This window comes from Cricetulus griseus, chromosome 5, assembly GCF_003668045.3.
Source record: "Cricetulus griseus strain 17A/GY chromosome 5, alternate assembly CriGri-PICRH-1.0, whole genome shotgun sequence".
NCBI classification, from domain to species: Eukaryota; Metazoa; Chordata; class Mammalia; order Rodentia; family Cricetidae; genus Cricetulus; species Cricetulus griseus.
In genome coordinates, this window is record NC_048598.1 from 17980177 (window position 1) to 18001522 (window position 21346).

Consider the following 21346-nt stretch of genomic DNA (forward strand, 5'->3'; position numbering starts at 1 on the left):
AAGAATCGGGGCTCTTTTACCAGGTAGTGTGTTGTCTCTTGGTAGTTTGGTGAATTCATTGGGTACATGAAAACAGTGATAAAACAAAACAAACCTCCAGCATCCACCCCATCTCTCAAACATCTTCAGTGGGGATGGTTTGGAAAGCAAACCACCACAGCTTTCCATCTGCTGCAAGCTCACTCTAAAGACTAGTGACATGCAATAAGAATACAAAATTGCACTCGAATATTTATGGCAATCTTCAAGCTGAAAATGCTCGCAAATTATTTCCATGTTGTTCTTATAACTTGGGGTGTCAATTTTTTTTAAAACAATGTTTAATTAAAACTCAGACACTTTTAATTAAAATTCCAAGAAGTAACTAGTTTCCCAGAAGTTTCTAGTTTCCCAGAAATTCTCTGTGGATAACAAAACCCCTGGAAGTAACTCTTGGGTCTTTGGTATTATTCAAGGCTTCGTTTTGAGCCAGGTCAATAAATGCGAAACTCACAATCTTGAAATATCATTTTTACGAAGCTTTAGAAACCTTTGTGTAGGGTGTGTGTTTGTGTGTGTGGGTTCAGTAAAACATGTCAATAAAGCATATGTGGAGGACATGGGACAACCTCGAGTGTCAGATCTTACCTTCCTTACAGAGTCTCCTCTTGTTCTATGCTGCATTTAGCAGCCTAACTGACTTGCAAGCTTCCTGCATGGTTCCTGTTTCCACCTCCCATCTTATCCTCAGATGAGCACAGGGATAACAGACACACACTAAGATGGCCAGCTTTCCTTGGGTCCTGGGAATTCAAACTCAAGTCTTTGTACTTACATAGCAATCACTTGATCCCCCTGGACCATTTCTCTAGCCCTTTGTTCAAGCAGGCACTTCACTGAGATTTCTGAGCAGCCGTGGAAGAGCCATAACCACAGCCCTAACTTTGACTTACTTCGAAATCTTTTAATGTACTTACTGTAACATTGGTGTTGGTCTGAACTCTCATCTGTGAGTAAAGATGAAATTGAGTTAGGATCTTTAGGAAGAATAAGAAAGCTATGGAAACACACAATCTCCCTGGTTTGCTCTCACTTGCCATCTTACCTGCTGAGAGAATTTCCTCCTGACTTCTTCCTCAGATTCACCTAATGCTGTCAAGTAACACAACTCAGTTTGCAGGGAGCAAGACTTTCTCCTCTACCGTTGGTGCTGAGCCATCTCTTGGTGATATTATTATCATTATTATTATTATTTTGTTCCTTCCATATGCAAATACCTCATTTTTAGCTATTCATAGCAACATTTGTTATCAAAAGTTAGAAATGCAAAATAATACAGCAAGGACAACAGTGGCTAAGTAGAGCAATAGGGACATGGGGACAATGTAGAACAATACAGCATGCTTCATCTGAGACTTCTCTTTGAGTTACTGGATATCTTTAAAGCATTCTGTTTAGTGGCCCTCTATGTAAGCATCTATGAATGGTGTCCTGGGCACTGAGCTAAGTGTCAGACATGTCCTGTGCAGAGACCTAGTATGTAGCAGTGTCTCTCACACCCTGGATTCATGATGATTGCTGCCAAAATGAAGGCAAGCAGCTAAAGTATCCCAGTGAGGCAGATTCTTCAGCATGCTCAGATGGTCATGGTAAGTGGCTTGGAAATGGCTTCTTTGAAGCAATGGGCTACATGAACAAAAAAGTAGGGCAGGGAGAGCTCTGGAATTGTTTTTCATTCAAGCCACAGACTGTCTTTCATCAGAAGAGTGCCAAGAGGCCTTCCACTAGGGGTCTTATTTCTGCATAGGAAGGTGTTTTATAGCAGGATAGAGCACTGTGGTTTCCTCTTTTTACTGCCTGTGGTGGTTTTAGTGTACTCAACTGGAACAATCTCCTAGAAGATGGGCACAGCTGAGAGGGATATCCTACATTAAGGTTTGCCTCCTCTGAGAATGTACATGTGGGATTGTCTTTCCTAGGCTAATTGACTTGTGATGACCCACCTTAACCAATTCCTGGGCAGGGCCAGTCCCTGGGTGGGGATGCTGGATTACATTAAATTGCAAAAGCAAGTAGCACAGCAGCATTAATTGTTGTCTTCTGAAACCTGGCAGCTGTTAGCAGCTGCTTCAAGCTCCTGCTGCCTTGACTGCAGCATTGGAATGGACTGTAGCTTCAAGGTGAGCCAGAAGAAATCTTTCCTTCCTTAAGTGCTTCTGCCTGGTGGTTCATTTCAACAACAGGAAAAGAAACTAAGATACTTCCCTGTATGCAGTTTCGGTGGGAACAACTTAAAGTTATTTTCCTTTCTTCATCACCTTTTTTGCAGGAATTGCTATTAAAGATATTTCCGGTCTGTTACCACCAAGAAAATCCTTAGCTCTATTCATCATTCCTCAAGTAAAGTCTAAATTATGTGTTTATCTATTAAAAGGTATTTGGAGTTATTGATGACTGCTTTTTAAAAGTGATCACTGTGACCTACACAGGGATTCCCGGGATTTTCTCCCATGCTTAAGGAACATAACATGCAAAACAGTATTTCTGTCTAGTGTATCAAATCTTACCATCATTTTAAAGCAGTCTCTTTCTCTTCAGACCCACTGTGTGCATGTGTATGGTAGGAGTGTATGGTGTATGTGTGTGTATGGGGGGAGAGCAAGAATGTGTATGTACGGTATTTGCAAGTGTGTGTGCATGCTTGTCCATGTGCACCCATGGAGGGTAAAGGAAGACATCATGTGTTCCACTCTATCACCATACACCTTACTTCCTTAAAACAGGGTCTCTCTCTCTCTGAACCAAAACTCCACACATTCAGCAATGCTGGTTGGCTGGTAAGCTTCCAGGATCTGCCTGTCTCTAACGCCCCCCCCCCCAGCATCATAGTTGCAGACACATGAGGCCACGTGTAATATTTTTTATCATGTGATCATGCTTGTATGACAAGTGCCATATCCTTGTCCCTTCCAGTTACTTCTTTCCTTCCTTTTCCCTTCTTTTCTTCCTTTATTTTTTTCTTTCTGTTTTAGGATCCTGTCATGTTATAAGAGACTGAGTTGACTTTCTGTGTGGTTGTGGGTTTCGATGTGCTCAACTGTAAACTTCTCTGTGGTGTTGGTTTGCTTGAGGTATCTATGAAGCATCCTAGAGAAAGAAACCTTACTTTCTCATAATCAAGGACTCTTTTACAATGACATCTTGGTCCAATTTTTGAAGATATAAAGGTCCATATTGAGAAGGGAACTAATGTTCTTAGGGAAGAAAGAAAAAAATGGAGAAGGGTTTTGTGTAAACAGAGACCAGTTCTCTGATCTTTTTTTTTTTAAAAAAAAAAAAAACATATTAATAGCTAGAATTTGCTGGGTTGTCACAGTGAGGCTAGCACATTTGATGTATTCAGTCATTTAACCAGCACAACAATGTGGGAAGGAAAGTTTGTTGCTCTGGATAAGACCTGGGGCCTAAAGACATTAAATATCACATCCAGCTAATTCTGTAGTAGATTGGAGAGCAAATTTTGTCCACACATCCAAAGCCACTGACTCTCTCCACACATCCAAACCTACTGACTCTGTCCACACATCTAAAGCTACTGACTCTGTCCACACACCAAAGCCCAGTAGCCAGAAGGCCCTTCCCTAACAATCTCATCATCCCAGCTGTGATCTTCTGGAAAACTCGGAGCTTAGTGTTACGAAAGGACTAAAAATGATTTTTGAAATGATGATTATTTCTAATACATTTTTCTTGTGTAAAAAAGCCCATCATGTGGTAGATTTTGGGGCGCCCCTTTTGAGGGCCTTACCCTGCCTGGGGAGTGGAGGGGGGATGGCTAGGGGCAGGTGGGATGTTGTGGGGGAGGGGAGAGGGAGAAGGGATTGACATCTGAAGCAAGCTTGTTCCTAATTTGAACTAATAAAATAAAATAAAAAACCCATCATTGTCTTCAGTTAAAATGAACTTTGAATCTTTACTCTGTGTATTTAATAGCAAGAGGGCATCTCCTGTTTTCACAGTGAAGAATATAGGACATGCCACCACACGTTCTTCTGAAATATTCAGGTTTCTACTTCAATATTGAATTTGATCTTCATATTGTCCATTTATCCCAATGTGAAGACACAAGGCCCATGAAGTTCCTTATTCAGCATCCCAGAAAACCAGGGACACTCGAGACATTTCGTCTCCTCCAAGTCTACTATCCTCATAGCATCTTCTATTACGTGGCTGGCATGTGTTCAGGGTTTTATCTTGGAAAATATCCAGATCAATCCTTCACACGGTGGATGCCACACGACTCACTATTGCACTCTTGAGAAACAATACTAAATGCAGCAATCAAACCTCAGCAATCACCCCAGGGCTTGGTGGTCCCTGTATTTTATATTTTAAATAATACTGAAACGTTGTTGTATTTTCTGAAGCATTTGGGTAATGCATAGATAAAAATCCGGGAAGAGGGAAGGGAGGGCATGCTTTCAAATTACCTGGCTGTTAAAGACTGTTATCAATCCTTTCTGAGATGCGGTTATCAATAAATCCAACTGTGGGACCTTCACAATGCATTTGATCACATCTCGTCTTCTACTGCCTGTCAAAAGCACGTCATTAATGTCAATTTCCAGAGGCCCTAAAACTCATTTGTTATTGGTCTAAAACAAGAAAAAGAAGGCAGCCAGCATTTTACTAGAAGCCCCAAGTTCTTAGAACTTAGAATAAAACTATAAAAAAACAATCCTGCAACTACTGCTTGGTTTTTAATTATCCTTAGAGACATAATATGAATATAGAACTTTTTGGCTAAATATAGCATATGAATTCCCAATCATCTTGTAACTCCACACCCCATCATCCACCCACATCCCTCACAGCACACACCAGACACACACACACACACAGACATACACAAACACAGACACACACACACACACACCAGACACACACACACACCAGACACACACACACACACACACACCAGACACACACACACACAGACACAGACACACACACACACACACACACCAGACACACACACACACACACACACACACACACACCAGACACACACACACACACACACACACCACTCTGAGCACATTTCACAGAGAATGGGCTTTCTAAACATCATGTGGAATCATTTCTACTTTGAGGCTTTTCACATCTCTTAGCTGTTTTTTCTTTAAAGTGTCACCATCACGGTCTACACAGACTAAAATCCTAACACTATCTCAGGCTTTCCATCATCAAAGAATCAAACTGCTTTAATGCTATTTGAAGGCTTCTAAAACCATTTTGTACATTTGGGGAAATAACACTAGCTACTTTGATGCTCTTGTGCCTACCATCAGAATGAAGGACAAAGCTCTACATGCAATACTTCTCAGGGTGAGTTAACTTGGTTTTTTTTTTTTTTTTTTTTTTTGGATTTTAGTTTGCTATGTAGCTCCAGGCTGATCTTGACTTCATGACTTTCCCCTTGCCCCAACTGCTGGGATTACAGGTGTGCACCATCATGGTCTGCTCGTGGTGATGTAATTTTTATTATTGCAAACACTTAGAGAAGAATGGACATGAGCAGAGTCTGTACTCCAGGTAGCAGGGGCACACATTAGAGAGAATAACAGATGAGTCTGGGGAGTTATGTCTGTTTCTTCACTTCAGTGTCCCCGGCATTCATGTATCTGACCCACACTGTAGGTACTATTCCAGCTGAGCTGCATCCCCATTCAGAGATGCACAGGAACACCACACTCCACCCAGGGTGCTCCCTTCTTCTCAGAACATGGACTGCAATGCTGAAAGACAGGAAAAGGCTCCGGGCTTTACCTCTTCCCCTAACCCTTGCCCACCCTGGGTGAACCAACAGGAAAGAAAACCCAAAGTGTTGAGGGTGCAGAGGGACAGGAGTACCCAAGTCTCAGGGTCAATTTGAGGGGGAAAAAAGATTATACCTGGAAGCTGGAAAGGTCCTAAGATGAGCTAATGCCTGTCCATGACCAGCTCAAACTCAGTTTCAGAAGAATCAAGGGTACCAGGTTGGGAGGAGATTTCCTTGGGAAGTCTTCAAGAGTATTGTAAAAGATAAGCAGTTCCTTCCAGTGACACTGGAACACATGCTCATAGAATGTCATCACAGAGACTTAACGGGAGGCCCAAGCCTCTTCACACGCTGACTCCTTTCCCTGTTCACCTTTAGTAGTTCTTTCAGAGTGAGGGTGACCTTCCAGTTTCAGCTGCAGATAGAATCTCTGGAACTGAACCCAAACTGGTACTTACGAGGAACTGATCGAGTACACGAAACGAAAGGCGATTCTTCAGAAACACCATGCTCCCAGAGCTCAGCTTTGAGAAAAATCTGAAAATTCATACTAACTTGGAAAGGAAATGTAAAAGTCACCTGAAATCACAATTCGCTGTTTCCTGGACACAAGGAAAACCAAATTTTCTTCATCCAAATGTGAAGCAAGAGAATCTTCATCAGAGGAGAAATAGCCAAAGATCTAAAATTCCCAACAGAGTAAACACAAAGAGTATCTCAGAAATGGCTGCCAAGTAACTACGGATTCTGCACTGGGTAAATTCAAAGTCTAACTGAGATGAAATGCACTTTGTTTCCTGATATCATAGTAGAGAGCCCCCTGGAAATAAGGGACACTTTGACATTCAACACACTTGTCACTGATGATGAGTGATTTCCAGGGAGGGACTGACATCTTTTCCATGAAGCAACCATGAACCAGGCTGGTGTCCTTGCTCAGAGTAAATGACCTCTTACCATCTTGCCCTTGTTTGGAAATGAAGTGATCAGCCAGGGCCTCAGCCATGCATGTTCACCATGAATGACTGACTATTCCTAACCATCATCTATCAGTCTTGCTGGGTCAGGTTTTTTATTCTGGCAGAGGGATGTTTCAGAATATAAAAGATTTCAGATTTGTTTGATTAGCTACTACCTACTTTCCAGGTGTTAAGTGAAAGTTAGCTACCTTGCTATAAGAAGAAAATCTGGATATAAAAAGTGATCTTTTCAAATAAACTACCAAATTGTGGAAGTTTCAAAATCAGAGGCATTTGAAAAAAATGTTAACAGCTATAAGCCAGGCATAGTGACACAAGTCTGTAGTTTCAGTTATTGAAAGGTTGAGGTAAGAGGTTTGAGACCAGTTTGAAGCCATCCTGGACAGCACAGGAAAAGTCTGTCTCAAAATCACCAGCAACAAAATAACTCCTATTAACTTATTAATGAGCAGAAATAAATGTTTTCACCTATTAAGAATTTCAAAAGAAATTAGGAATTTCAAATGCTGTGTGTATGTGTGTGTACATGTCATTATCAGTGTCTTTCTCTATTTTCTGAGACAGGGTCTCTTACTGATGCCAGAGCTCACCCATAGCTAAGCTGTTGGACAAAGAGCTCTGGGGATCCACCTGCTTTTAGCTGCTAACCATTACTGGGGGGGGGGGGTTAGGGTTACAGTGTGCTCTGCTGCTGTGCTGATTTTGTGTGGACGCTAGAGACTGAGGTCTGGTCTGCAGCTGACTTTGTGTGGATGCTGGAGACTCTGAGGTCTGGTCCCCAGCTGACTTTGTGTGGATGCTGGAGACTCTGAGGTCAGGTCCTCAGCTGAGTTTGTGTGGATGCTGGAGACTCTGAGGTCAGGTCCTCAGCTGAGTTTGTGTGGATGCTGGAGACTCTGAGGTCAGGTCCTCAGCTGAGTTTGTGTGGATGCTGGAGACTCTGAGGTCAGGTACCCAGCTGAGTTTGTGTGGATGCTGGAGACTCTGAGGTCAGGTTCTCATGCTTGTACAGAAGGGGGCTCATCATCTTGGAACACAAATAATAAAAACATAAAGACAGATATTGGTGTTCAATCTTCAAGCTGAAGATCAGAAAAGAAAAGCAGCTGGCCAGTAGCTCTTGCCTCTGCCAAGACTGAAATGGAGGTTCTGTCTTCCTTGACTAGAAACTGAATCTTTTCCTGTCCTCATTGTGGCTGGAGATAATTGCTTTGTGAGACCCTTTGGTTCTTCCTTTTATACTTCTCAAATCCCGGGATTAAAGGCATGGGATCCCAAGTGCTGAGATCTTCTTTATGTGAGCTGTTTCTCTTTTAGACTGGATCAATTTCGTGTAGCTCAGTGTGGTCTTGAACTAACAGAGATCCATCTGCCTGTCTCTGAGTCCTGGGATTAAAGGTGTGTGCCACCACCACCTGGCTCTATGACTAGCTAGTATGGCTGCTGGGCTTAAAGGTTGTATCAGCACTGCCTGGCTCTATGGCTTGTAGCCAGCTTTGCTTTCTGTACCCTCAGGTAAGCCTTAATAAATTATAAATAATATACCACCACACCCACTGAGCCATCTCCCCAGCCCAACCACCTATCCTCCTGTTTTATTTTTTTTTCTAATGCTACCAAAACAAATGGCCACAAACATGTCTTTAAAGAAGGCTTCTTTATTAACCCATACTTTCATAGACTTGAGTCCAAAATGGATCTCAATGGGCTCCAATCAAAGAGATAGTAGAAATGTGTGTTGGGAAGAATCAGTTCTCTGTCATTCATGTTGGAGGCATGAGGTTGATCTGCCTGTTGGCTGTCAGGTGACACTGTCTAGATTTCAGGGGCTTCTACTCAGCCCTAGACCTAAGTCCCTCCTTCTCAGCCACAGCAGGGGAGTTTCAAGTCTCCTCCATGTTTGGGATCCTTCCCCTCCCTATCTTGTTTTGAAGGACTTTGAACCACTAAAATAAACTAGGATAATCTTCTGGCATTAAGCTCTCGTGATTAGTCCCTCAATCCATCAGCAAATTCCCATCACAATTACCTAGAACGGTGACTGATGGTGCAACTGGGGAACAGGACTCCTGAGAAGGAGGGTACTTTTACATGCCCTTGTTTTTTATAAGCATTCTTCAGCACAATCAATAAATGTTTGGCAGCCTATGTAACCTAAGATAGTAATGTACCATGATAATGTTCAGGTCAAAAAGTGAAATGACAATGGGGACCATGATTCCTCTGTCCCCTGTTAAATAAGTTTCAGCGTTTCTTGGGGTTGGAGAATTCTACAAGATAAGGCTAATTCTAAACCAGGTGCTATGTTTTCAGTAACTTCAAATAGTTTACACACAGCCATTCACCCTGATGTTTTGTTTCTGCAGTCATTGTGGAGACGGTGACAGTGTCTGATCAGTGTCTGAGAAGAGATATGTGAAGAACTGTGGGAGCAATGCCCCCCCCACACCCCTGCAAAGCAGAATGACACACTTTGGGACTGGGAAATCAGTTAATCCTCATTCTACTGTCAGCTGGTCACATGATCGCAAGCCTGTGTCAGTTCTCTGTGCCTGAGTTTTCCCCATCTGGAAAATGATCATCAGGAATGGTCCCCCTTAAATGAGGACGTGGATGATTGTATTTCTTAGTAATTAGGAAGAGTATAATGTACTCGGATTACACCAAGTGCCAGACAGGAATTCAACATGTGAGGAATGGGGCGCTAGGTTTCCTGGAACCGTAAAGGAAACAGAACGTAGGTTCCTTTAACTCCTTGCCAGTTAAAAATCATCCACTAAGTACCTTTGCTGTCTGAGCATTTTGTCATACATATCCTTTAGAGAGTCATAGCCATGTGGATCTACATATCCATGTGACATTTACTCCTGCCAAAATTACCAATTTGACAAGATAGGAAAGTAGAAAGGTGACCAGCTGAAAGGAAGACTCGGATCAGAGAAAGTGGGAGCAGACAAGAGGCAGAAATGGGGGAATGGACATGATCCAGATATACTATACAAATGTATGAAATGTCATAATGAAGCCTACTACTATGTATTATTAATACATGATAATACAAATTTTAAAATAGGCAAATGATTTTGCTACTTTCACTTATACTAAACATATTCTCACATTGTTTGATAACTTCTCAAGGAATCCAAGTACATGAAGTCATTGAAAATTACTTGGGAAAAATTTTAGATGTAACTGGTAAACTTCAGAAGAGGTGGCAAAGCTCATTTTGAAAGGTTATGTTTCAAGGAGAAAGTTTTATGATCAAAGAGAAACATCCCTTGTCATCTTATGATAAGCAGTAGCCTCAAGGATCTCCAGTTTCTGCCTTGAAATTTTAAATTTCAGGCTAGGAGCTGTAACATGATTTGGGTGCATTGCTGGCCTGAGTACTTTATGACTATCAAGTACATTATAACAAACAGCATTCATTTTCTCTTAACAATGCAATTTCCAGGGATTCCCCATGCTTTCATCCATTAAAAATCTTTTTTGATTACTTAGGTGACATATATTCAGTGTAGAACATATGAAGAAAATGAAAAGCAGATAGATTGAATAAAAACTTGCATGCAGCTTATTTTTTAATCTACCCTAGAACATCCTTTTTACATTTTGAAGTTAGCAAATATAATTTTAACTTTATAATAACTCACTTTAAATTTACCTTGGGGGGCATGATTGGCACCCCATGCAGTATGATTCCAATTTGAGTTAGTTCACAGTGTGCTCCTAAAAATCTGTTTCTATGTTCCTCTCTTGATTTCTCTTCCTGTTGTTGTGATAAAATATTCTGACAAAGCAATTTAAGAGAGCAGGGGCTTGTTTTGTCTTACATCTCCAGCAGTATATAGTCTATCGTGGCAAGGAAGACATAGCAGCAAGCAGGGAAGGCGTGGTGGTAAGAGCAGGGAGCCAGCAGCTTACCTTGCAGCCAAACTCAGATAAGCAGCTAAACAAGAAGCTAGGGAAGGCTGAAAAACGAAAGCCTCCCCACCCCTTCAGTGACTCAGTTCCTTCCCTAAGTCCACAACCTTTCAAAAACAGTCCCACCATGTGGGGATCAAGTGTTCAAAACACCCTAGCCTACGGAAGACATTTCATATATAAACTACAGCAGCTACCTATTAGCAACACAGGACTAACAGGGTGGTATTAAAAATGTAGACCAGGTCTTTGTAAATGTGAGGCAATCACACCATTCAGATTCCTTTATACCTAGTTTTTCTCACTATATATTGCAGGGGCAGACCTAGATTATGCTTTCATTAGTTCTAAGATTTCACTAAACTAATAATATAAAATTCTCCAAGTGCACCTGCATCTAAACCTCAGAAAAGTAAATCGTAACTTTTTGTGGCATTGCTGAGACAAAAAAGATTTACATGTTGGAATCAGATTTGTATACTTTTGCCTGATTTTTGAAGGATGAATCTAACTCATACGGCCTGATCAATGACTATTAACTCATAAGACACTTTATAAAAACCAGCTAATCAATACTGAAATGAAGTGAGTCTTCATCAGTTAATATTAAATTTCCATTTTACAGATGACAGATCTGGAGCCCAGAAAGATTAAGTCGCAGGTCTTGAAATAGCAACGATCCTTGAGGGCAGTGACTCATGGTGGTGAGAAAATGGTAGGGCAATGAAGGCAGAGCTGCCCGCACAGATTCCTGGAGCCTCAACCAACTCACACGCACAAAGTACTTCAGAGGCTGCTCATGAGAGCTGTTCTATCAAAGCTGAAAGGTTTTAGGAGTCCAAAAGGATAATTGTATCTGGGATTGGAGATGGAGACCAAAGCCCACTTTCTGTGTGGCTTTAGAAACGTCTTTAACGCGCTGGGTTTCTCTGTTCTCAGCCTCACTGTGGCAATAGCGGGGCTTTCTGCAATCTGCATGTGGATCTGTTGTGAGGACTAAATGGGTACCTGGGATTTACAAAAAGAAGATTTTACAGATGTAAGAAGATTGTGTATGACTAGAAGGAGCAGATGTCACAGAGAACAAGACTCTAATTCCTCCTCCCCATAACTGAAAAAAAATGCAGATTTACTTATTTTCTCCATTACATTCAAAGATTCTTGGTTCCTGTGGCTCTCCATGTGCAGATCTCTCCCAGCTGGCACGATGTCCTAACGTTCGGCATGTATGGAACATAAAGAGTCCTGGGTCCCTTTACAGTATGCTATTTGAAGCTTACATTACTGAGACAGCAGTTTTGGCCAGTAAAAATGTACAACAAATGCTTCATGCTAATATATAAAAAATGTATCCCCTTGAAATTGAAGAAGTCTATTGATATTGTTTTAGGTGCATAGTTTCTGAGACCCAGGGAGGTAGGAGTGGATCTGGGAGGAACTGGGGGAGGGATAAATATGATCAAACTGCATTGCATACAGTTTTCAAAGATTATTGGAGATATTATTATATAAGAAAACAAGGTGCTACCCCAAATCACAAATTTGGAGTCTTCTAACAGATGTGGCTGGACAAGGTTGCTTCATCTTTCCATTGTTTGTCCATAAAACCCTAACCTTGATAGTCAGAAAGAATTCATTCTGTTCTCATTTTGACATTTTCTGTGGTGTCCAATAGAAATATTGTATAAGATATATATATATATATATATATATATATAATGTTAAATCTTATGGTAGTTAATGAAACATGAATAAAGCAAAAATTAAATCAACTTTATCAGTGTATTTTATTTAACTCAGCATGTTGAAAACATAATTTCAACATATAATCAATATTTAAAGTCAATATTTAAAGTGGAATGCTTTGCATTTTTAAGACAATACTTTTGAAATCTGTATGTATATTACACTTACACTTACGGTACATCTCAGCTCAGACAAATCATTCTTCCAACATTTGACAGCCCCATGAGGCCAAGGGCAGCTCTTCAGCATGCAGGTCTAGAGCATCTAAGGATTCGTTTCTTAGATGCTATCTTTCCTATGAGGGTTCATGCCATTTTATTATATCCTACACTCACTGACGATGAGCCCAGTGTTTCCCATTCTTATTCTGAATGCCCTGATGTAGTGTGTGGTTGTGTGTGAACCATCCAGGCAGAGAGCACAAGCACATCTCAGCCCTTGGTGGGCTGGGTCTCCTGTCCTTGGTAAAATATATAAAAGGTTTCTTTCAGTGTATCCTGAGTCCAGTTCACTCTAATTTTAGCAACACCAACAATAATGAATAGTGCGTCCCAGACCGACAGGACATCACTGCACAAAATTCAGTTAACCAAGATAAAAATCTTTACCAAAAAATTGTATCTCAAATTCTAAGACATCTTGGAAACCTGGCCACAAACACAGGATGAAAATGTCAACATTGTAGCCTCTGCTATGTCATTCCCAGGAAAGGGAGAATTGGAGAGCAGAGGGGAGATAGGAAAAGAAAGAGAGGAGAGGGGAACTTGACAATCAGAATTCTTCATCTTTGATACTTGAGCCTTATGGGTGATTGGTATTTCCTCCCATTGCTATTTTCTGCTAGATTATATATTTTTAGACATTTCCTAGGCATATCAACCTCTGCATGTGGCTGTATGCAACCAAGGATAGCTGTGAATGCAGCCCAACCCCAAACTGTAAACTTACTTCACACATGAACATTTTCCTGCCATTTTTGTAACCCCATTGTGTGGTAAGCTTTATAGATAGTGTTGTCTCTAACTGTCAAAAGTTTGGACACGTCTGAGCTGTTTTAGTCAGAGGCATGATGTTAAAGTATGTTCCGGGGATATAAACTCAGTGTTTGCCCAGTGGATACTTTCCTCCACTGAGGCATCTCCTCACCCCTCATATTTCTATTGGACAGCACAGAAAATGTCATCATAGAAAGAAAACAAATTCCTTCCGATCATCAAAAGACAGGTTTTTACCTACAAACAACAGAAAGAGCAAGAGACCTTTGGTTATCACAGTTGAGCAAAGAACTAAGTTAAAATAATGTTTCAGTTCTTGAAAAAAAAAAAAGAGAACTGAACATGCTTTGGGAACTTACCGAATGGCAGAATCTTTGCCATTAGTCTGTAGCTAGCCAAGCTTTGTAGGTATTCACAAGCCTCAGTGGGAAAGGTTCCCAATTTGCAGGAGATCTTTTGTGAGTTTTATTGTCAAGGCTTTTATGAGATTTGTTACATGATCATTAAGGGTAGATACAAACTTTCTCATTAATGTTTTGAATGCCTTAATGTAGCTGTCCCATTCTACCTGAGCCTTCTATGCAGGGTTGAGTATCAGAACCCCCTTTCTTTCACCTTTGCTTAATAGGCCAGGAGTATTTATAAGAACGAGAAAAAAAGTAGATGCATTGAAACTCAGTTACTGGAATGTTGGGGTATTGTTTTTTGTTTTGTTTTGTTTTGTTTTTAGATAGCAAGGGGGTAAATCTTGTCAGCAACCTGTGAACTTAGACTCATTCTTTCCCAGAGGGTCCTCCAGATGAGACTACAGCCTAGCTAACTGCTGGCTGCAGCTTTATGAGGCTTCAAATGAGAACTTCCCAGGACCATTTTCCAGACTCCTTGTCAATGGAAACTATGACATAATATTGCTAAATGTATAGTTGTTCATTCTAAGCAGACAAGTGGGAATACAAAGAAAAATAGAAAAAAAAAAAGAACAGGCTTCTTTATCAGTTAATTTCCTTTAATTTTTACTGCTTTGTAATTCCTTTAAAAGTAGGGGCAGCTGCTGGATTTTTACCAATTACCTTCCTTATTTTTATTTTACTGAATCTTAAAGATTCTGAAAAGGGGGCAGGTAGTAAATAGTGAGGCTCACAAGCCATTAGCTGTCTGTCAGGGCTGTTCATCCTTGCTAGTGTGTCTCAGGAACACCTGTAGAGTGTGTGCAAATGACTGGGCCTAGCTGTGCCCAAGGAGCTGATTATAAAATCTGCATGTGTCCAGCTTTGGCCTTGGGCTTTGGTTTGCTGCCCTCTGTTAAGGTTACAGCATTTTCCCCCTTAAATTGTTAAAATATATCTGTGGCTTTACTCAGAAAAAATTTGAGTGTACTCCTGGAATTAACTTTTAAATGTTATTTAAAAATTCAGCATTTCTGTTCATAATTTATATTTGCTATTTGGTTTCTTTGTTCAACTCTGCTATTTTAGCCTCATAAAATGATTTTGATAGCTGTTGCAAGTTTTTAGCATATTAGTAAAATACTCATGGGAATTATATTCTCTTAAGGGTTATAGAAACTTTTGGTTTTTAATGTTTCCTAAGTTAATTAGTAATTTTTGCTTTAGCAGGTTTTGGGATTTGGGCTGTGAAGAAATTTCCCAGAAATTATATTCTGGGGAAAGGGAAAAGCTGGACCCCTGATGACAAGCAGAGGCACCTGCCTCCTAGGAAGAGATTTTACAGTTCTGACAAATTGTTGGATGACCTCACAGGACAGACTGGCCTTAGACTGTGATAGGCTGGACCATACCTTGACAAGAACTGCTCAGTTATAAATCCCTCTTGCCTTCTACTGAGACTTAATCTGCATATCAGTACTCCTAAACACTTGGGGGTCACTGGACCCCTGTTGTCCTCTTTCCAATGTGGCCACTGTACATAAACCTTCTTTCTCTGTTCTTCATGATCAGTTATCTCTTTAATTGACATGTTGGGGATGGGCAGTTGACCCTAGCATCTTCAGGCTGCTAGAAGCCAGGCTTGGATGTCAACAACTCTGGTGATATTGTTAAATGTGACAGCCAAATACTCAAAACCACCACGTTTTCTCTTGTCTATGATATCTACTCATTTCTGAGAGTGACCCAGATGTTTTAATTACCTGCATGTTTGTAATTTTTGCATCAATATTCTGCCAGTCAGAAAACATTCCAAGAACTGACAGAAGAGACCAACTAAACCAACCTCTTATGTTGATAATTTGAACACACTGAAAATGTACACACACACTACTGACTGAAAAATGTTTCATTGTCAAATGCAAAAAAAAAAAGCAGTTAAAATCTTGATTGTTGTTAAATGGCACAGACAGTTCAAGTTGCTGGATTCATTTAAAAGTCTTAAAAGTTACTCATTGAGATCAAGCATGGTAGTGCATAGCTTTAATTTCAGCACTTAGGAGGCAAAGTAGGAAACTATGAGTTCAAGGCCAGCCTGGTCTACACAGTGAGTACTAGGTCAGCTGGGGCTATATAGTGACTTAAAAAAAAAAAAAAGGAAAAAAAATCATGGACTATGGTTAAATAGATGCCTGTTTTCTTCACTTTCTTGTGAACTATGGCTAAGTCTTAGCGGCTGTAGATACAGCAATAGTCTGTGTACACATTGTATATTTAACTTTGTTGGGAGTAATACTGTTTCAATTGTTTGTTCTGGACAAAGTCAAATAAGACTGGGGTTTTGAATTATGTGCGCGCAAAGCAGGTACCTCACACCAGTCGAAAGATGCATCAGGATTGTTGCAGAGTTTCCTGTAAAAACACTTCACATCTTGATTTTTCACTTCAGGGCCAAAGATCTGCTGCACTGAGGCATAAAACTTCTCGTAATCAATTGCTTCTGCAGTGGGGAAAGTACAGGAACATTGCCGTCATATTCCAAGGGCAGAGCTTCACACTCCATGTACACTCCCCACCCTCGAGGCTCATCTCAGCCCATAAAACCGACTGTAAGGGAACCTTAAAGATCTTATCTTTGGGAAAATAACTAGGCCATGACTAGATTATTATTCAGGCAGAAGGAATCTTTATTTTGGTGTTTAGGATTCTCTTCTGTCTCAGCTATTTTAGAAATCGTGTGCATGAATACAAAGATAAGAAAGTCACGTTTTCTTACTGTGAACACATTTACTAGTTGGAATCTTCATTAGAATTTATCTTAGATTTGTGCACAGAGCAATTATTGGTAATATGAGATTATGTAAATACACACAGACAGACAGACAGACAGACAGAAATACACACACACACACACACACACACACACACACACACAATTACTTGAATCTTGATTTTTGCCAAGTTTATCAATATCTTTGGGTAGGATTACTAAAATCTCAAGAAAGAGTTAGATAAAAGAATTACTCAAACTGTATAAACAAAATCTTATTACTTTATTTAACTAACAAAAATATGTTTTATATTGAGAAATACTCTAGCTTAGTTATGTGTGAGCACTTAGCTAGACATTGGACATAAAATGAAAAACTATATAGGAAATGTTTACTGACATTTCCACAACAGAAAAAGAGAGACCCCTGTATTAACATTCTATAAGACTCAGGTGAACTTCAATTATTGTGATGAGTGGGAATACTGCAGGCCCGAATCCAAATTAACTGGGGCTTTAGTCCACTAAATAGCCACTTACTGTGCAGCTCTGTTTGTGATTTCGTTGTTACTATTAGTAAATCCTTTTGGAATGTATGAACAGAACCTCTACTAACACAAAAGCTAAGAATGTCAACAGGTGACATCTGAAGCCCATATCAGAGGTTTCTCACTTTGTTTTAACCACCCACTTGGTGTTCCCATTGGTGTATTTGAAAGACAACTTTACTTCATGAAACTGTTACCTTGAAACATAGTGTTTGGAATAGCCCAAATCATTCTCCATAGGTCATTTGACTCTAGAACAAACTATTATTCTCTATAACATGAGGGATTTATCCTAGAGATGCAGGGATGGTTCAACATAAGTTACTTAATATATGTAGTAAATCATATAAATGGACTTAAAGACAAAAGTGACCTGATCCTCTCAATAGCTAAAGAAAAGGCTTTTGACAAAACCCAACATGCCTTCAGGGTAACAGCCCTAGAGGGAGCATACTTCAACATAAAAATGCTATATGTGACAACCCCAGAGCTAACATTGTCCTGAATGGAGAAAATTTTGAAGCAATCCTACTAAAACTAGGAATGAGAGGGCTGTCCACTATCCCCCTTCTTTTCAATATAGTGAGCACTAGCTAGAGAAATAAAGGGAACACAGAGAAATTAAAGGGATATAAGTAGGAAAATAAGTAGTCAAATTATCCTTATTTGCAAATTATATGTTATAATAAGAGATCCCAAAACTTTCACTAGAAAACATTATTTTTTTTAAAAAAGTAGCAGGCTACAAATCAACTTACAAAAAATAGTAAGTACCCTTCCTATAAGCCAATGGTGAACATGCAAAGAAAGAGATCCCAGAAACACTCCTAGTTGCAATAGCCTCAGGAACTATCTAGGACTGAACCTGATACATTTTAGTCTCCAAAGACAGAGACTGAAAGTTGGAAAGAGATCCCATGCCCGTGGTTTGTAGAACTACTGTGAAAAATGATCATCTGACCCAAATCAATTACAGCAGCATTCCTCACAGAATTAAAATGAACCGTTCCTAAATTCATATGGAGGCACAAAAGACCTGAATAGACAAAGCAATTCTGAACAATACTGCATGAATCATTGTACCAGAGCTCAAGCTATATATTACAGAGCTACAGTAATTCAAAGAGCATTGTGCTGGCACCAATATACCTATGTAGCTTAATGGGAGAAAATAAAAGATCCAAACGTGAGTGTTTGTAATTACACCCTTCTGACCCTTTACCAAGATGTCAAAAATAAATATTGGGAGAAAGCATCTTCATAAAGTTGTGCTGAGGAAAGTGGGTGCCCTTAACTAGAAGAATGAAAGTAGACCCATATGTATCGCCTTGCACAAAACTAACTTCGAGTGGATCCAATACCTAAATGTGAAACCTGAAACCCTAAGACTGCTAGAAGAAGATATAGGCAACGCCCTACAAGACTCAGGTGCAAGAAGGGATGTTACAAATAGAACTCCATTTGCTCAGGAATTAGGGCCAACAAATGGGACCTTCATAAAACCAAAAATCTATACTGCAAAGGAAACAATTGTGTGAAGAAGCAGCCCACAGAATAGGAGATGATTTTGTCAGTGATGCATCTGACAGAGAATTAATATCCAGAATACACAAAGAACTCCAAAAATGAAGAATCATGTAAACAAATGTCCCAGTAGAAAAATTACCTATGGATCTGAACAGAGAATTCTCAAAAGAAGCAATGAAAATTACTAAGAAATATTTTTAAAAGTGTTCAGCATCCATGGCAATCACAGAAATGGAAAATGTAAAACTACTCTGAGATTTCATATCACTCCAGTCAGAATGACTAAGATCAAGAAAATAACTGACAAGTGCTGAAAGAGCTACTGGAAGCTGGGGCGGGGGCGGGGGTGGCATTTAGGGGTCAGATAAAAACCTGGCACAAGGGAATCTCCCATGGGATCATCCCAAGGGATGACCCCAGATGAGATTCCTAGCAATAACAGACACCTAGCCTGAACTGTGTCCAGATTATGTAGTTATTTTAAAGACACATGTTCTATCTTAAATGCACCTGGGTGGGCGGTGGGGGTGGGACTTGCTCACAGGGTGATGTGAATTCTATTAGGTCTTCAGTGAGCTCTAAGAGTAACATAATCAGGACAGATCTCTGCAGTCTACTTCTCCCCCCTCTGAGGCAGACACCTCTCCATTGAAACACTCTTAGCGCCTTTCCTACCATACAAAGTTAACCCTTGTCTTCCTGTATCTATTAATAAATACAAACGTATTTGGATAGTATTAGCAGCTTGGCACAAGTTAGGGTCCCATCTCCCCACTCAGTAGATCTTGTCCCTCAGACACAAAAGGCCATTTGTCTAGGAGATTAGTTTTTATCTAATCTTAAGAACCCTAGAGGAAGGAACTTTGTACCACAGACCTGGGGTTGCAGGGTTTTAGAAGAAAGCAATGCCAGCTTGTTTGTTTAATGTGTGTTTAAGGCGCATCTCCTGACACCAGGCTTTGAGCCGGCCTTACCTTTGCAAAATCTTGAAAACACTTACAGGCCAATGGTCAGGGAGTGAGAACATATCAATGTCAGCAGGCTAAATAAAGCAGGCAAATTCCCAGAGACAGCAATAAATGCAGTAAGAATGCTGAGGAAGGCTTTGCTTGGGGGAAGTTTGGGAGTGTCTGCAAAGAGGTGGCATTCTATTTTCTCAAAATTGAAGGTGAGAGGGACTGGAGAGTTATTCAAATTGGGAGAATGGCAGATATAATTGGTCACAGAAAGTACAGCAAAAGAAACAATTTGATAACTGTTGATGCAAATCATGGCTCTTATCTCAAAGGGAATAGAACTTTATTTTGAGCCAGGTATGAGTGAGCATAGCTTGGGAATAGATTCAAGTTGCCCTGTGGAAGTGGTTAGCTTTCATAGTCACAGAACAAAAGCAAGTCCTAAGTCAAAGCATTTCTCCAATACATTGAAGGGAATGTCAAAGTGGACAAAGCCCTGCTGCAGGTTTAGATGCTCTCTGCAGACTTTCTGCTTTGGGTTTGGTGAAAATCGGTGCTCTGCTTATATAATCCTGTGTGAGAGGAAAGGATAGTGATTCCCAGGTGGTTAGTCAAGAAGTTCTAACTAGTCAACCAGCCTTATGGGATTTTTTGTTTGTGTTTTTTTGAGACAGGGTTTCTCTTTGTAGCTTTGGAGCCTATCCTGGCAGTCGCTCTGGAGACCAGGCTGGCCTTGAACACACAGAGATCTGCCTGCCTCTGCCTCCTGAGTGCTGGGATTAAAGGCGTGTGCCACCAACGCTCTGTGGAATTTTTAACAGATTTGTCTTTTATCTTTTTTCTGAGAAGGTCTGTTCAGGGATGGGGATGCACTTCCCTTGCTACAGTTTCAGTTCACAGAGTAAATAACTAAACAGTTTTTAAAACTGTGACATGATTAGAGATGCTGAAAAGGGTCTGACAGGATTGAAGGTGCCAGAAGCTGACACTGGAAAGGCAGGTTGAGGCATGGCTGATGAATGGCTCTGCACACCAAATCAACGTGTAAGGATTTTAAAGATGGGTTAGTAAACCAGGGATATGACAGACTCATGTGTGTTTTTGTTATTAAAGAAAAAAACTCTCTGGAGAAATATACAGGAAGGAATAAGTTTTTGGCAGGAAGATTAACAGTAGGTGTTGTAAGGATGACCCGAGACAACCATCATGACATACTCAAAGATACTAAGATACATGACTTAGGAGACTAGGCAGCTGGCATGCATGCCATAGGACTTAGTCAAGAGGATACTAGGCAAGAAATCAGAAAGAAAAAAGAAAATTAGAATGAGAAATGTACAAAATCAGAAGAGAGTGGCAGGGAGACACATAGCAAAAGAAGGTGCTTCTCAACACAAAGGCAGAACCCAGTGTTAATGCAGTGAGATGGTCATGCTTGCTGCAAAAAGGGGAAACTAAGTCAGACATGGAGGAGGAGGAGGAGGAGGAGGAGGAGGAGGAGGAGGAGGAGGAGGAGAAACCCAACTTACTGAATTTGGCAGCCATATTAGGTACTGAATATATTTTCAGCAAAGTGGAGGAAACAAGACTGGAATAGATGAGAAGGGAGGCAGCGATACTGGGGGAAATTTAGCAGAAAAACAAAGAGACACAGAGTGATAGCTTAAGGAAAGAGACAGTCAAGGACACGATGCCAGAGTCTATTTTTAGACTC

General features: G+C 40.4%; 1 protein-coding gene across 1 annotated transcript in view; it reads right to left on the bottom strand.

The window, feature by feature from the left end:
* Wdr64 (WD repeat domain 64) overlaps window positions 1-21346 on the bottom strand; it is a 93020-nt gene that overhangs the window by 69739 nt on the left and 1935 nt on the right. Inside the window, exons 2-5 of the mRNA XM_027418895.2 lie at window positions 16201-16331; window positions 6380-6482; window positions 4470-4573; window positions 957-986 (exon numbers count right to left, since the gene is read on the bottom strand). Of these exons, the coding sequence (XP_027274696.1) occupies window positions 957-986; window positions 4470-4573; window positions 6380-6482; window positions 16201-16331 (368 nt within the window). The remainder of the gene's footprint in view (window positions 1-956; window positions 987-4469; window positions 4574-6379; window positions 6483-16200; window positions 16332-21346) is intronic.